The sequence below is a fragment of the Malaclemys terrapin genome, chromosome 7 (genome assembly GCF_027887155.1).
Source record: "Malaclemys terrapin pileata isolate rMalTer1 chromosome 7, rMalTer1.hap1, whole genome shotgun sequence".
Lineage (NCBI taxonomy): Eukaryota > Metazoa > Chordata > Testudines > Emydidae > Malaclemys > Malaclemys terrapin.
The window spans coordinates 11,049,452-11,066,364 of NC_071511.1; the positions used below are offsets into that span (position 1 = coordinate 11,049,452).

General features: G+C 44.1%; 1 protein-coding gene across 3 annotated transcripts in view; it reads left to right on the top strand.

The window, feature by feature from the left end:
• The first annotated feature begins 732 nt into the window (after positions 1-732).
• GXYLT2 (glucoside xylosyltransferase 2) overlaps positions 733-16,913 on the top strand; it is a 29,445-nt gene continuing 13,264 nt past the window's right edge. Inside the window, exons 1-3 of one of the 3 annotated variants that reach the window (XM_054035966.1) lie at positions 733-1,180; positions 10,104-10,293; positions 10,543-10,674. In XM_054035966.1, coding sequence (XP_053891941.1) covers positions 882-1,180; positions 10,104-10,293; positions 10,543-10,674 — 621 coding nt within the window. In that variant the 5' untranslated portion in view covers positions 733-881. Of the gene's footprint in view, positions 1,181-1,405; positions 1,429-10,103; positions 10,294-10,542; positions 10,675-16,913 lie in introns of those variants that run through there. The other 2 variants (XM_054035967.1, XM_054035968.1) reach the window with 2 other exon arrangements.

Sequence of the window (16,913 nt, forward strand, 5' to 3'; positions counted from 1 at the left end):
CAACGAACCAGTTAGTCTGTACGGAATTAGAATTCCACAGTTGTGTGTCATAGGACCTATACTCATAATTGCTACCGGGGATTCTTTTTGAGCTCAAAGGGCAGGGGCCTATGTTTTGGAGCAAGAAGACTGGAATCCTGTCCCTGCTGCCACCATGAAGTTCTTCATGGCCAGGACATGCCATTTAGGGTATGTCTACGCTGCAGATAGGAGTGTAATTTCTGGCTTGGGTAGACATACCTACACTACTTTTGTCAAGCTAGCACTGTAACAATAGCAGTGTGGGTACACGGGCAGCTGGAGGAGACCCAGCATCCCTGTTTTCCGGATGGGGGGACGGGAGGCACAGAAAGGGGAAGGCCCCAACCCCAGCAGCGCCCCAGCACTCCCAATGGGGGCTGGCACTGAGCACTTACAAGAGCCACCCCTGGGTGACTCCCCCCAGACAAAACACCCAGTGGCACAGGGCGTGGGAACAGAGCCCGATCCCTGCTCCCCCGTTGCCTGCTCTGACCACTAGATCCCTCTGCCTTCCTAGAGCCCCAACGCCTAGTCGCCTGCCCTAACCATTAGCCCAGACTCCCCTCGTCCATGAAAGCAGCCTGTGGCTAGTACCGCGGCGCGGGGGCTAGCTTGGGAGAGCTGCTATTCCACACAGTACGGTAGGGGTGAGCTCCGCCCCGGTTTACCCTCTCCTCCCCCGGCCCGGGAGCAGCCAGCGCCGCGCAGCAATGCGAGCCGGGCTGGCGCCCTGCGCACGGTGCCTTGGGCTGCGCCCCGCCAGCCCCCGGGTGTGGAGTGTGGCGGCCGCCGGCCAGCGCGCGGGATGAGGAGCCGGTGCGAGGCGTTCCCCGGGGACTGAGCCTCCCTCCCGCTGCACCATGAAACTCTACTGCAAGGTGGTGGCCATCCTGCTGTGCCTGGGCACCCTGCTGCTGCTCTATCTCTTCGTGGGCAACGCGGACGAGCCGCCGCTGAAAGGGGCCGGAGAAACTCGCTGGCTGCCCGTTTCCTCCGGACCCGGGGGCCGCGCCCACCCGCTCTTTGCCCATTTCCAAGCCGTCCGGGCAGCGCCGAAGGAGGAGGGGGCGGCGGCGGCGCAGATTGCCAAGCGAGAGCCACGTCTCAGCAGAAACCCCGGCAAGCGAAGTCCGGCGAGAGGGAAGTTTGCAAACGCTCGGTAAATGCTGCTGCTGGGGTTTTAGTTTCCCATGGCTTGGCTGCAACAATAGAGGATGGGGGAGGGAAGGAGGAGGGAAATTTCCGGGGTAAGTTTGCAGGGAGGGCTGGTCCGGGGATCTAGAGATCCACTGGCTCGTGAGAGATCCTTATTCTGCTGCCCGGGTGGCAGCTGTTTGGATCGGAGCTTCCTTGGCTGGAAGCGGGAGTCTTCCTCTCCACTCTCTTGGCCCTGGAGCAGCAGCCCCGGTAATGCAGTCTGTAGACTGTTTGGTGCCCCGGGTCAGTTTCGGCGTTAGACTCCTCATGGGTCTAGTCGTGGCAAAACGACACCCGAATGCACTTTCCTGGAGAAGAACTTTCAGTTTCCTTTCACTAACTTTAATCCCTCTGATTTGAGTCGCACACTGACCTTTTCCTTTGCTTTTTAACGCCTCCTCAAATAGCCCATTTTTTTCACTCTTGAGTTTGGCAAATACATCACGCCTTCTCCCGCTTTAGGTTGCAAGGCCACGGATTAGTTGCATTGCATACAATAATTGTAAGCGTATAAACTGCTTCGCCTGTCTTTTAATCGACTTTTCCTTACAACACCAGTGTCTGGGACCCCATGGAAATGCAACGGTTCTGTTTCTAACCCTGTAGAGAATTCCTGTTTCTGTACAGGTAACAGACATGTGTGGCTCACCTTTGTGAGAAAGCAGCCTTTATAAGCAAAACCATTCTTACTGGTTTTGTGGTTCTTTTGACGTATAAGGCTGATATTTTTTTTATTTTTATTTTTTATTTTTTTAAAGATGTGTAATTTGGTAGTGATTACAAATAGGTGAGAAATTTCTGTCAGCCTCAAAGGCTAAACTTGTGCTCATTTTGTATTGAAACTGAGTGAAAACAAAATGAAATGTGAATATTTGCGTATGGCATTAATAACATTCTAATGTATTTTATAGAATGATTTGGAACTAAACAGATAAGAGAACAATGAATACATCTTGTTATATATGAGTGTGGTTAGGAAAACTTTGCTAAATGATGTTTAAATTAATGTGATCTAGCTTTTAAAATATTTTGCAACTAGAATATTTTTTTAAAAAGGTACTATGATTATGAATCAGAAAAGTAAAAATATTTGCACTGTTTTTTTCTATGGGTAGACTACTCTTTTTCTCTTCTGCATTTAAGCTGTATTAAGGTGAATATGACTAAACTATCATATTAACTTTGTATGTCTTTGATTCATGATTTCACAGAGATGTTCTGAATGAAAGACTGTCCCGTTTTATAAGATCTTATTTTTTAAGCTATGAAAGCAGTTGGTTTCCTACAAACATTGTATCATATTGAGTGCAAGTGATGTTTACTGTGACTGGGAATGGATCATGAACAGAATTCAAATTGATGTATTAAAGCAGGATTATTTACATTAGCAACTGTACCTCCTGGAGTCATTTTTCTTTGGAGCATATCTCTTAGATTATCATGGAAATCCTGGACAACACTAAAAGAATGAAGAGCGAAAGTAGCCAAATCTTCTGAAGAGGGTAAACAACCCTCTCATTTCAATGAATAAGAATCTTCTCATGTTCTGAAAATTTGACAGTATCTCGGCTTTATTTATGTATTGAATTTTCAAGTACTTTTACAAGGTCTGCACAAGGAAACACTGTTAATCAGGAGCACTGCCAAAAAAAGAAAAAGAAAAAAAAAGTAAAGATGCTGCGTTTTAAATACTGCATTTTCTTCTGTTTTCATTACATTTCTGTGCTCTTAGGGCGTGATCCTGCACCACTGAAGCTAATTGGAGTTGTCACTGACCTCATTGGGAGCAGGAGCAGATAGTGAGGGTCCAATTCTGATACCCTTGCTGATCAGTTCCTTATTGCACTAGCCATTGTTTTTTTCTGGGACAACTGCCAGCGTATTACTCAGTTCAAGTCAGGGTATAATTTGCAAAGTATGTCAAAGTTATGTCATGGCTAGAAAAAAAAAATCTTATTTCTCTAAATAGTTAGAAGACCAGCGGCAGACCCAGATTTAGACAAGACCAGCGGTTCTCAAATTGTGGGTTGGGACCCCAAAGTGGGTTGCGACCTTTTAATGGGGTCGCCAGGGCTGGCTTAGACTTGCTGGGGTCTGGGGCTGAAGCCTGAGCCCCGCTATGCAGGACAGAAACTGAAACCTGAGGTCTTCAGCCCTGGGCAGCGGGACTCAGGTTACAGGCCCCCACTGCCTGGCGCTGAAGCTCTTGGGCTTTGACCCCTCCCGCCCCACCTTGGGTGGTGGAACTCAGGCTTTGGCTCTGGGTCTCCCCAGAGTGATGGAGCTTGGGCAGGCTCAGACTTTGGTTCCCCGCTGCTGGGGTCGTGTAATCATTTTTGTTGTCAGAAGGGGGTCGTGGTGCAATGAAGTTTGAGAACCCCTGGGCTAGACCTCTCTCTCACTAGCCTGCTGACGGCCAGACATGTGGCAGAGATGATCTGCTTGGTTTCTAGGGACCTAATTCAAAGCTCACTGAAGTCACCAGAAAGTCTCTAATTTCGAAGGGCTGGAATCAGGCCCTGGAGAAATAGGCCGTGATTCGGTAAGTTCCTTATGCCTATGTCTAATTTTAGGTGTGTGAGTAGTCCAATGCATTTAGCTGGGGTTTACCTATGCTTACCGTTGAGACACAAGTTTAAGTAACTTGATGAATTGGAACAGGAGTACTTGTGGCACCTTAGAGACTCTAAGGTGCCACAAGTACTCCTGTTCTTCTTTTTGCGGATACAGACTAACACGGCTGTTACTCTGAAACTTGATGAATTGGGGCTTTAGGCCATTTGGTCACAGCCATACTCTACATGGGCAAAAAAAGGTGGTTTTATTTTTTCAACTGAGTTAAGCTAACTTGATTGAAACCCCAGTCCCATAATTCCTTTCACATACCTGTAGTGAGGACATAATTTCACACCTTTAAAATCACTTGACCTGTAAGTAGGTAAGCTGCAATGTGACCAGACCTCCTAGGTATGCTCAAATGATCTTAAAGAAATGAAACTTTGTCTACATGGGCATTAAGGGGAGAGAGGGGGAATTAATTGACTTAACTCAGTTGAGTTAGCATAGCGTGATTGGGGAAAAATGCCCCTTTTTTGCTCATGTAGACAGGGCATTACAGTGTGTCAGTGATGGGAAAAAAGCTTGTTTTTAAAACGTAATAGCTAACGTGTTTTAAAATTTTAGTGTAGACAGAACAAATGGTGGTTTTAATTTGTTAGCTACTACCACTTGCTCTGTCTACATTAGAAGATTAAAACGTGTTAGCTGTCAAGTTTTAAAAACACCATTTTTCCTAGTATGGACAGGGTTTTAGAAGGTGAGGCCTTCACTGAGCCCATATATTCCTCTGCTGAAGTTCTAAGGACAGCACTGAACATCCCCACTTGTTCTGTTTTGGTTAATTATTATGGTTTTTTGATTAGCTTTGTTTGCAAAGTTCTGTTGTGCTTTTAACGTTGTTCTCTAATTCATCAGTTGGCTAAGAGCCTGATCTTGAGAATCCTTACACTTGTAGTAATGAGTCTCATAACTTTCAGTGGCATTACTGGAGTGAATGAGGGTTAGCAGATTCTGGCCCCAGGTATGCAAAAGGTTGTCTCACCTCTAAGGGAGAAAAACTAACAAACTAACTAGGATCTATAGTTAGTCAAGATGGCAAGACTTGGGACGTGGGACTGCAAAATCTTTAAAAGATACTTGTCAACATGTTTAGACCTCCCAAAAGTGTTTCCTTTAAAAAAAGAGCATCTTACTAGATTACACCTTTCTCTAGATAGTATAATCGTTTTACTTTTTAAAACAACCTTTGATTGGATCTTCATCAACCCGAAACAGCAAAAGCTTAAAAAAAAAAAAAACCACTTGTGGGGAATTTAATTTTTTTTTACACTGTTTTTCCCTATTCCCAAATTTAGAAAAAATGTAAACATTTCAACAACATTTTTGATTGTCAAAAAATTTCAATCATGTCTAATGTATAGCTGGCTGGAAAAAATGATCATATTTTTAATTTAGAAAATTTTGAGCATCTCTAGTATATTTTTTTAAGTGTCAATGAATGTGTTTTTACTTCATCTATCCCTTTACCACAGCCATTGTTTCAGTGTTGACTCACAGGAAAGAAGCTTATTTAATGAATCACCAGTCCCTGTAAGGTTTTCCTTTTGGGGTCAACTCTGCCTAAATTTAACCCTATTTATTTTGTGAGATATGATGAGATCATAACATGAGGCTTTTTTAAAGTATTACATAGCATCCTATAGGAATGCTGCATGGAATTTGCCTTCCTCTAAGAAAATTTGCAGGCTTGAATAGATTAGCAGGTTGCGTAGGGAGGCAGGGATGCAATGTCTTGTATGGATCTGGATTGGTTCTGCATAGGTGATGGTCTGATTATCTTCAAGCCTCTGGCTGTGACAAATGAGAAAATTAGATTTAATCTAAACCCCTGGAGAGGAAAGTGTACTGTTGTGCTTGGGAGCTCAGTTTCTTGCCACTATCTCTGTTCTATGAATACAAACAGTGTTAAAGCCAACAGTTAAGCAACTGCGTAGGGGTTGGTGTTGCTGTATCCTTGAGGGGCCAAATGCTGACAGCATTAATATACCCTATTGGGTGCTAACAGAGCTGGCTTAAACTTTTCTATGACAGATGCTGAATGTTTATGATATGCTTTGCAAGTGCTTGTCAAGGCTTTATGTAGTACTTATTTTAAGTACTACTGCTTAATATTAAAGCTATCTGTACTTGGACTAGTATGTAATGAGGCTGCTGATGGCATATTAGAATCTGTCTTACATGGATACTGTATGGAAGTCTCTGTTCTGAATTAATCCTTATCTGCCTGTTTCTTTTCTCCTGCCTTTCCTCCTGCTCCCCGCTCTGCCTAAATCCACCTACGCAAACTAGGTTTATTTATTGGGCTTAGTAAAAGGAGATCAAGATAGCAGAAAGCTCCCATTTTATGTAATCACTTTGGTTGACTGTTTTAAAACCCATCAAATGTCATCTACTTTAGACCCATGTGATTCTAATATTTCAAAATTAAATATTCCAATAATTTTAAAATGGAAAGAAAATTATAAAATTCATGTGTGTAACAATCATTAAAAACAAGTAACTACTTCAGTGACCAATCAATCAGATTATCAATGAACGAACACAAATATGCAAACGGAGTAAGTGTTTGCTAATAATAATCTAGTGCTTTATAGCATCAGAGTCCTTTGCAAAATGCTAATTAATCTCCACGAGACTCCTGTGAGGCTGGTAGCTATTATTATAATCCCCATTTTACTGATGAGGAAACAAAGTCCTAAAGACTTGATGACTTGCTGAAAGCCTCATAGGGACGGTATGCCTTTCCATAACTAATATATTTTAATATTTTAAACTGGTGAGTTCATAAGATCAGTATTTGTTTCTTTTGCTTTACCAACTGCTTATGTCTCACTTAAACAAATCCTAGCACCTTTATGAAGGTTACTACTGTATTTAACAAATATGCATTTTTTTGTTAAAGCATTTTTTTTCAGGCATTTAATTTGCATCAATCATCTTATTGACTGATGTAGCAGTTTCCAACCAAAGTTCAGAAAACTGTCCGTTTCCAAATGTAGTTGTGCCAATTAATGGTTAAACACTAACCAAACATAACCAAATAGAGAAGGCTTTATATAATAGCTGGATTCGCTAAGTATGGTCTCTGTACAAGACCGTGGCCCAGATTCAAAGTAGACCTCTTGTCCCAAAATAACAACTTAAGTGAGCTAACAGTGTATCTTTCCTCCTCCTTTTTGGAAGCTCAGTGTGTAATACTAGCTAAGTGTGTTATGTCCATCACTAGTGGCTCTTCTACACAGAGGATAAGATCCTACTGGTGCTAACCGCTAATGAATTTTCTTCTTTAGCTTAAGTGGTAGAGACCTATGCTTTTTGTGCTGAATGTCCCGGGTTCTGTGGCTGATCCTTAGCCGAGGTAAATGGCTGTTGAAGTTAATGAAGCTACATCAGTTTACCCACGTTGAGGATCTGGCTCTCTATCTCTCTTCCCAACCAATGGTGACATGTAAAAGCTGATCCAGTCTACCACTTGCTAACCTGATACTCAAGCAAAGGTAACCATTTAGTGTGATCCCCTGTCTAGACAAGGGACTGCTGTATGTTACTTCTGTCCAGACTGAAACTGAGAGTATGTCTATACTACAAGCGCTACAGTAGCGAAGCTGTGGTGCTGTACTGTAGACACTTTCGACAGTGACAGAAGGTTTTTTTCTGTAACTGTAGTAAATCCAGCCCGTGAAGAGGTGATAGCTGGGGTAATGGAAGAATTCGCCCGTCGACGAAGCTGCATTGACAGCAGAGGTTAAGTCGACTTAACTATGTCACACGGGGTATGACGTTTTTCACTGCACTGAGCGACATTGTTAAGTTTTAAGTATAGACCAGGCCTGAAGACAGCAGCAGTACTAGGTGGACCAAAAGGGAACCTCCTTTAGGCTGAATCCATTGAGGCTGTGCTGAGCATGCCTTGGCTGGAAGACCATTTTTACCTGGCTTGGGAGGTTTTCCTTTGAGTTCACTCTCTGCATTTGTGGTTGAGAATTGATACTGTGCACAACAGCGCTTTGGGCTTTGGCACAGGGACTTGAAATGTCTTAATACGAGGTTAGAGCTTTGTCCTGCTCCGATTAAAGTCCATGGCCATAAGCGATATCAAAGTAATTCACATTTATATTCTACATATGGCTTGATTTAGAGACTCAATTAAGAGGAAACATTAAAGAGATGGTTAGAAGGAGGGAGGGGGAAACAGGATCTGTATGAGGAGCCAATTATTCATTTTAATAATTCAGTGGTTTTTACATTAATAGTCTGGAAAGTAAATACTACTTCACATAAATGTAGTGTTTCATTATTTATACACTGTTGAAATTGAGGTTTAATTATGATTAAAGACTAAGACTTTTAAACCATAAATGAAACATGTTGCTTTGTGCAGTCAGTAAAGTACTGGTGGCTTAAAGTATAAGCAGATTATTCTGCAGTACAGGGCAACCGCTATCATGCTGAGGTCATTATGAACATTGTTAGTTTCTGGAAAGAGACATCCCCAGCTTTATTAATTAATTGCCATTTTCTCTTTGTTATTTCTTTAGGCTTTTTGTTTTGTTGGTAATATTAGCTGTACTGATTGATTGTGTGCTGGGACCAGGCTAGGATGTATTTCCTCACTTCAGTGATATATCCCCTTTATCCTTTTGAACAACCCAGTGATAACTGTGATGCTTGTGATTTACTTATTTTTCTATGCGTCTGGATAGCAGCACATTAATGTGGTTCAGATCGGCATGCAAATAGGACGAACCAAGAGGGAAAACATTCTAGGAATGGCTTTAATTTCTATACTAATAAACGCAAAAAACAAAGGCCAAAGTTTTCAAAAGTGACTACTGATTTTGTGTTCCCAATTTGAGATGCCTTAAAAGCACTATTTGAGAGTTAGGTATCATTATTTGTTATAAAGGGGCCTGATTTTCAGAAACTGCTGGGCACTCATTCTGTAAATATCAGGCCCCTTGAAGTGTCTCAAGTTTGGCACCCAGAAAGTTGAAGCACGTGAGATCACTAGTCACTTTTTAAATTGATGCAATGGGCTGACCCCTTTTCTCACTGGAGTTAGTGACCCAAGATACAATGGGAATAGGATGAGGCACAGTATGATGAGTATAAAGGACCTCTGAAAATGCCTTTTACATGGCAGTTTTGGATATGTGCATTCCCCTTTTATATACTGATCAAATGTTCTAAAACTTAAAAAAAAAAAAAATTCAGATGGGAGACGTGCTCTACTCAAACTGACATAATGGGCTTGATGCAGAAGGTCAGACTAGATGATGATAATGGTAGGGTTACCATATTTAAAAAATAAAAAATGAGGACACTCCATGGGCCCTGGCCCCGCCCCTTTCCCAACCCCCCACGGCCCCACCCCTTCCCCAAAGTCCCCGCCCTAACTCCCCCTCCTCCCTCCCAGCCACGCGAAAAGGGCTGCCTGAGCGCTACCGGCTTCATGGTTTGCCGGGCAGCCTCCAGACCCTGCGCCCCCGGCCGGCGCTTCCCCAGTGCAGCTGGAGCCCGGGAGGGGAAGCGCCCAGCTGGGAGCGCAGGGTCTGGAGGCTGCCCGGTAAAGCGCGAAGCCGGTAGCGCTCGGGCTTCGGGCAGCCCCCTTGCCTCCAGACCCTGCGCCCCAGAGCCCAGGAGGGGAAGTGCCCGGCCGGCGGCTCAGGGTCCGGAGGCATGGGGGCTGCCCGAAGCCGGTAGCGCTCGGGCAGCTCGGCTCTTAAACAGAGCCGAAGAGTCAGGGGAGGAGCACAGCAGCTGCAGGAGGGGAAGTGCCCGGCCGGTATTTTTCCCGGACATGTTCGGCTTTTTGGCAATTCCCCCCGGACGGGGGTTTGATTACCAAAAAGCCGGACATGTCCGGGAAAAACCGGACGTATGGTAACCCTAATAATGGTCCCTTTTGGCTTTAAAATCACTGAATGTAGACTAAAAACCTCACTCGCTCTTCAAAAGCCAAACAATGACTTTCTGTGCTGTTAATTCAGTGTAACTTGTGTGTACAGAGGTACAGATGTCTGCAGACAGGAAGAGATATCAAACCTGTTCTAGCTAAAGATACGGAAAATAACTAGCATATTTCTTCATGTTCTCATGATAACATTCTTGATTGGACCCAGTGACTCAGTCTACATCCGGTTAACAAGCTCAACTCTAACGAATCCACCGCTTTTTTAATAGATATTGTGCTCTTTTAATGTAGAAAAAAACCTTCCCCCACACTCACTTCAACTGCGTGTTTTTTATTTATATTTATTTTTCAGAAGACCTGGGAAACAGAAACACTTGAAAGAACTTCCATCTCGGCAATGGATGCACCTGGCAGTTGTGGCATGTGGCAACCGGCTGGAAGAGACTCTTATCATGCTGAAATCAGCAGTTCTGTTTAGCTACAGGAAGCTCAAGTTTCACATCTTTGCTGAGGATTCCCTGAAGCCTGAATTTGAGAAAAAGGTGAGTCTGCTTCTTTCTCATTTTCAAAAACGATGCAATGGTTGTAGCCTGCAAATGTATGAGAACAAGGACATGGATGTCAACAAGTTAATTGGTGGATAGGATCTTTAAAAAATAAATAAATGTGAGGGCCTGTTACTAAACATGGGCTGTATAGACTTTTCTTTTTTTAATTGTTTGATTATTTAATAGTATTGCATAAAACTATCTGTGTATCTCAATTTTAATCCTTTCCCCCATGTTTTTCAGTTAAGGGAATGGCCTGCCTCTTACACCAAGAAGTTTGAATACAATGTCTACCCAATTGCTTTTTCAGTAGGAAATGCTCAGGAATGGAAAAAATTATTCAAACCTTGTGCTGCCCAGCGCCTCTTTCTTCCGGTAAGGCACCTGGATTTCTGAATATGCAGCTTCAGGAAAAGGTCTGTTTCCAAGTAAGGAAGCTTTGCCAATGTGAGATTGAAAACATTTTTCCAGCTGAAATTTCCTTTCTAGGACATCTTTATCTGTTCCTCTGTCCACTTAAAACACAATCTTACCATTCCTCCCCCTGGCAAAGAATGCTTCTTGTTTGATGCCAGCTCCTTTTGCCTGTTGGGGGTCAGTGTCAGTGCTGTTTGGATGTAGGTGCTGCATGCTTTCCAAATGTCACATTCCTTTAAAGAGGCAATCCTTGGTCCCCTTTCTCTCATTCCCTATGTGCCTATTAGAATGGAGGGTTTTTAGGACTCTTCTTCCCTTGCAAACCCCTGCTCCCCCCTTCCCTCCCCAATGCATCCAGGTTGTCCTGAGAATGGAATTCCATGGTTCAGAAAAATGTGATCCCATGTGAGACTCTCAAAATTGTGGAGTGTAAAAAGCCCATGTGTTAGCTCCTCCAGCCTCTGTGCAGGTTGTATTGGCCACCCTCTTCCTTAACTTGTACTGCCAACAACTCTGTTTGCTTAGTAACATTTAGGGGGGAGGCACAAAGACCAGTTGGGTGCCCAGGTCCCATGGAAAGTCAACTACAGACCAGAAGGAACGTTGGAGCTAGAGGCAGACAGCTGAGAGTCCCTGTGAAGTGTGTGCACAGGAGGCCTGCAGACCAGGCATGCTAGTAGCTGTAGCATTGCTTTCACACGCCACACACTGCACGTGTTCAGAGCCTGCATTCTCATAGACTCTGGCTTGACTTCGTTGGAGTCCCATAGCTAAACCCCAGCACGCACCAGGAAAACGGACCCCTAAGTGTGGGTTCATGGAACAGCATTTTCATTCTGAGCGTAACCCAGTTTAAGAAGAGCCCTGTTGTGAAGGTGCCTGATCCTCCATGCTTTGTACCTCTCTAGTAATTTATGCCACCTGGATTGAGGCTTTTTGTGCAGAGATTATGCTCTATTGTCATTTACTGGCTCCATCCATCCTTCTGGTGATGGACAAAGGTTAGGTGTCCACGTTGATGCTTTTAGGTCGATGAGCAGCTTTCACCACCTTCTGCCACAAGGTGATGGTAGAACCTGCACACCCTACCAGGGACAGGGGGAGTTGTTGTTGAGTGGCTTTGTTCTCTGAGAGGACGCGGAGGAGAGTATTGGATGAATGCTTGTCAGCTCCAAGGGCTGACTTGTGTAGGGTGCCCTGAGGTTCTGTCCTGTCATTCCTCATATTTAAGATGCTTGTGAAGAGATAGCGACACGACTGAGAGCCCTGCAGCCCAAGCTCTGTCTGTTTTCTCAGACCAAATCAGTTGGTTTTTTCAGCTTTCCTAGTGTCTGACTGAGACTGAGGCATGGATGAGAGCTAGGTGGCTGAGGACCATTGGGACTAGGGTGACCAGATAGCAAGTGTGAAAAATCGGGACGGGGGTGGGGGGGGAATAGATGCCTATGTAAGAAAAAGCTCCAAAAATCGGGACTGTCCTATCGGGACATCTGGTCACCCTAATTGGGACTGAAACTAAGGTGATGGTGAGCTGGGAAAAACAAGAGGTGGAAATGGCTGAGGTGGTAAGTGACCCTTTGGTTGAGGGAGTACACCAACTTTTTGTTGTTCAGGTTCACAATCCGGAGTCTTACTGGACCGTGAGCTGTTTCTGGATGACCAGAGCTGTAGTGAAAGCTTTCTTCATCTGTGCTCAGCCACAGGGTTCCAGCCCTTCCTCATGAATACCCATGACAATGTCCACATTCATAACTTTGTCCCCTCAGGCTGAATCACTGCAGCACATGCTATGTTTGCCCAGACCTAAAACTGGCTGGGGCAATTCAGCTAGTGCAGAAGGCAAATGTTTCACTTAAGAATATTACACCTGTGATCCGGCGCTTGCACTGGCTCCCAGTTTGTTTCATCATGGAGTCCAAGGGGTTCACTTTACACCTAGAAAGCTCTTCATGGTTTGGCTCTTGACTATCTGTGACCGGCTCTCCCATCCTGTATAACCTCAACAGTTGAGATAAGGGACCATTTATACACGCTGGGGATCTGGCCCATGCTATCCCAGGGCTTTCAAGCGATCAGACCTTATGTTTAAATGGTGGAAGAGCATTTTAATTTGAAGGCCCTCATCTTGAGAATTCTCTTCTGGAGTCCAACAGAGACCAAATTACTTGGTCCTCAGGATGTGCTTCAAGACCCATCTATACACTCAGGCTTTTTCTGAGAGGGTGACCTGAGCTGGGTGGGAGTGGAGTTTTTACTGCCCTTTCTACATTCCGTCTGTTTAAACCATTAAGTTGAGCCATGTTTTAAATAAATTAGCCTACTGATGTTGATAGTTCGCAAATAAACCTTCCACCTTTCTTCAAATTACTCCATGTCCTACAGATCTCTGAGTGGAACTGCATAAAACGTTAACACTTTTTTTTGGAGGGTCCCAAGGGAACAGCAGCTTAGCATAGCATAGGCTATGTACCCCCTCAGCTGCATACATTATCTTGGGTCAGCTAATGCAGGTGCTGATCTCAGGTCAGAATTCGAGCCTTTGGTTTACTATCTCTTTTGAACTTCCCTGCCAATTAAATATCTTTTCTTTCCGGAACACCAACAGACCTGTGAAACTGGAAAGAAATGTACAAGAGCGCTCCGAAGGGGCCTTGTACAAGGAAGTTTCAATGCGAAGTTCATTGCTAATAATGCTAAGGCCATGTGTTGTGTTCCTGCAACCCCAGATAATGAAGTGTTTCATTTTGAGTGGCAGACGAATGCTGGCATTCCTGATTTTTGTAGAAGCTACCAGAGACTAAAATATTATTAAAATGTTAAGGACGATCACAGTAGATGCCAAGAGGGGCAAGTCACAGCATCGGATTATAAACCTGTCAGATCAGGCATAGGGTAGATGGACTGGACCGAAGGGAATTTGAAATGAAATCTACATTGATGTTTTGGCTGCAGTCTCTCTCTCTGTAAAACCAAATCAGGGTCGCTGCAGATCGGATCTTAAAATGACTACAAATAATGGGCTTTAAAAACAAAATTAAGTTGAGATACTAAGGGTACATTCATTATACCAACACGTTCAGGTTGGTGGGTAGCAGAGTGACACCATTCCATGGGAATATTATTATTTCTAGCAAGTGCCATCTGAGTATCTGTAATGTCTGTGCAAACATCAGTAGTCAGGTGGTGGTACCCTCACTCTCGCTAGATACCATCTTATGCCACAGACGTCTCCTTGACTTCAGTGTACTCGGATCTGATGGTGATGGGTGGCAATATAAAACCCTGAGGTGGGCGCTGTGCAGTTTGAGAAAGCTGGCAAAATCTGGCCCTTTTTCATTGCCCTGGTGGCCCTGTGAGTGAGCTAAATGCTGTCCACATTTCACAGATGTGGAAACTGAGGCAGAAAAAAAGGTTAAGGGAACTGCTCCAAGTCATGCAGGAAGCCTATGGCAAAACCTTCTGCCTGCTAGTCCTGTTCCTGAACTGCAAGCCCATTCTGCCTCCCCAAAGGAAAATTGCTGCCTGCCTGGCCAGTGACGCTATTGGCATGGTCAGTGGGTTGTTGGCTGCGTTGCTTTTGAATACCTTCACTGATCATTTCACTGGGAACATCAGCAGTGGCTTGGGAAGGGGTGAGCTCCCTAGGGGCAGGGACCGTCACTTGTTTTGTGTTTGTACAGCCCCTAACACAGTGGGCACCTTGTCCATGACAAGGGCTCCTAGGTGCTATTGCAAAACAAACAATAAATAATAACAAGCATCTACTTTTCCAGTGAGCAAGAAGCTACGGGGATGGAGCCCTGCTTGCAGGAGCGATTTACAGATATGCTGTGTGTCTTGGATGCACAGATGCTATATTCCATCTATAGAGCTGGGATGGCCCTTTCACGTTGCTGCATAGAGCTACAAAAACACTATAAATATGCAGAGAGCTTAAGGAAGAAGAAATCAGTCTTAATAATAACTAACATTTATACAGAATCTTCCACCCAAGATTCTCCAAGCACTTCACACATAGACGCCTGTGAGGGAGATTAGTGTCATCCCCACTTTACAGGTAACTAACGTGAGCCTCTTGAAGTGACTTGCCAGGGGCCACATAGTGGATCAGTGGCAGAACTGGGAATAGACTCCAGGGCATTGTCCTGACTGGAGTTTTTGGCTCTGGAGGTAGCTCAGTTTGACAATCCATTAAGATGTTTGGGGGTACTAACGTAGACATTCCCCACACCTGTGATCCTGGTTATGGGTCAGCCATAGGATCTGGACAAAGCGCCAGGAGTATGGACCCGGTGGCCAGTTTGAACCTGTTGGCAACACTGCCTCTCTTGGCACCAGTATATGCTTACCTGCCAGCATGTTACTACTTGCCAGCCTTACTAACATCGGGAGAATCCACAGAGACAGAAGTTGAGGAATCAAATTACAGATAATTGAGTATTTAACTGAAGTGTCAAGCTAAATATAGCAAGTTCTGGAGAGAACTCTCAAAAGATTTATTAGCAAAACGCTACACAGCTGTGAAAAACATGGAGATTATGCTCTTCTAAACTGTAAATGGCTTGGAGAGGGAAGGAAGGGGACAAGGAAAAGCAGGACTCATATTCCCAGTTGGTCATGTTCAAAAGTCATATAAATGAGAGGAATTCTATCACATCCTGACTCAAAAATCTTGTCTGGAGACTTGTTTGTTAGTATCGAATATATCTGTTATTGCCAAAGTGAGACATTAAAGCTGGGATTTTTAAAAGCAACTAAGTGAGTTAGGCGTCCAACTCTCTTTGGCTTTCGGTGAGAAGGCAGTGCCTGTCTCTCTTAACTGCTTATGAAAATCTCACCCTAGCAGAGCTCAAAGATTATTGTAAATACTGCATTTGACTTGATTGTGGGGAGTACCAGAGTTTACACCAAATTCCCTCCCTGGTTTAACCCCATTGACTGCAGTGAAGTTACATGAGGGACTCATTTGGCCAAGTTATTCCAGAAGTTAAATTGCTGTGCCCAAGGCCAAGTCATATGCACGTCCAGGAAGAGATGTGGTCTCATCACACTGACCTCTGCAGCTTAAAGATGATTTTTTACACTTGCTATGTGAACAAGGAAAATGCTAAAGGCTTAGAAGAAGTAGCAGCATTTCCCTTCCAGCCTGCTAGGAAGGTTTTGAAGGAGGATAATGAGTTCGTTTTGCAGATCCTTAAGTCTCCTTTTCCATGACACCTACAAAAGCTTGACTGTGCTGAGGCCGCCGGTGTGCCGAGACCACTGCCTGTCATGTTGACCAATATTGTCTCATTGTTTCCTTGTACTCCCCGATCTGTCTGTGTCCATCTGTTAGCTCTTGTCTTATACTTAAGCCTAGTCTACACTTAAAATTTATGCCGATATAGCTTCATCAGTCGGGGTATGAAAAATCCAAGCGCCTGAGCGCCATATCTATGCTGACTTAACCTCCAGAATAGACGCAGTTAGGTCGATAGAAGATTGTTTCCATTAACATTGTTACTCTTGCTCGGGGAGGTGCTGTTCATACATCCACGGAAAAACACCTTCCATTGGTGTAGGTTGCATCTTCTCTACCGGGTTATGCCAGCATGGTTACGGTGCCATATATATGCCAATATAGTCGCCGTACTGTAGACAAGACCTCAGCTTATAAGCTCTAGGGCAAGGACTGCCTTCTTGTTCTGTGTTTGTACCGCACCTAGAACAGTGGGGTTCTGGGCCATGACCAGGGTTTCTGAGTGCTGTAGTAATTCTAATAATAAAGATGGACTCTACGGTGTGCTGAACATCTTTGGGCAGCTGACAAGGAAGGGTGTTTCAGCTTATCTTTAGCTTTCTGTAGCTAGCAAGAGAAACTCAGAGCCCAGTTCTCTGAGTATCACTGCCCCAGGAGTCCTGACTCCCAGTCTAACTCAAGGCTCTGCCTCTCTAATCTATAGTATTGGACTAATAATAATATATATGCCATTATCTACAGTAAGTTAAGAGTCGAATGTATTATTTAATAACCAAGCGAGTAATTGTCAGCATGGAGCCCTCATTAGAGACATTATTTTCCACTTTAAAAAGTGCAGGCACCCCTTTTGCTTGTCAGGGCAGGGAGAATGTGCCTTTGTGATGTCAGAAATGGGGTGGAGCTTTCATTAAACTAGGCTAAATGTTCATCCAAATCCCGAAGCCTTGAGCCAGGAGGA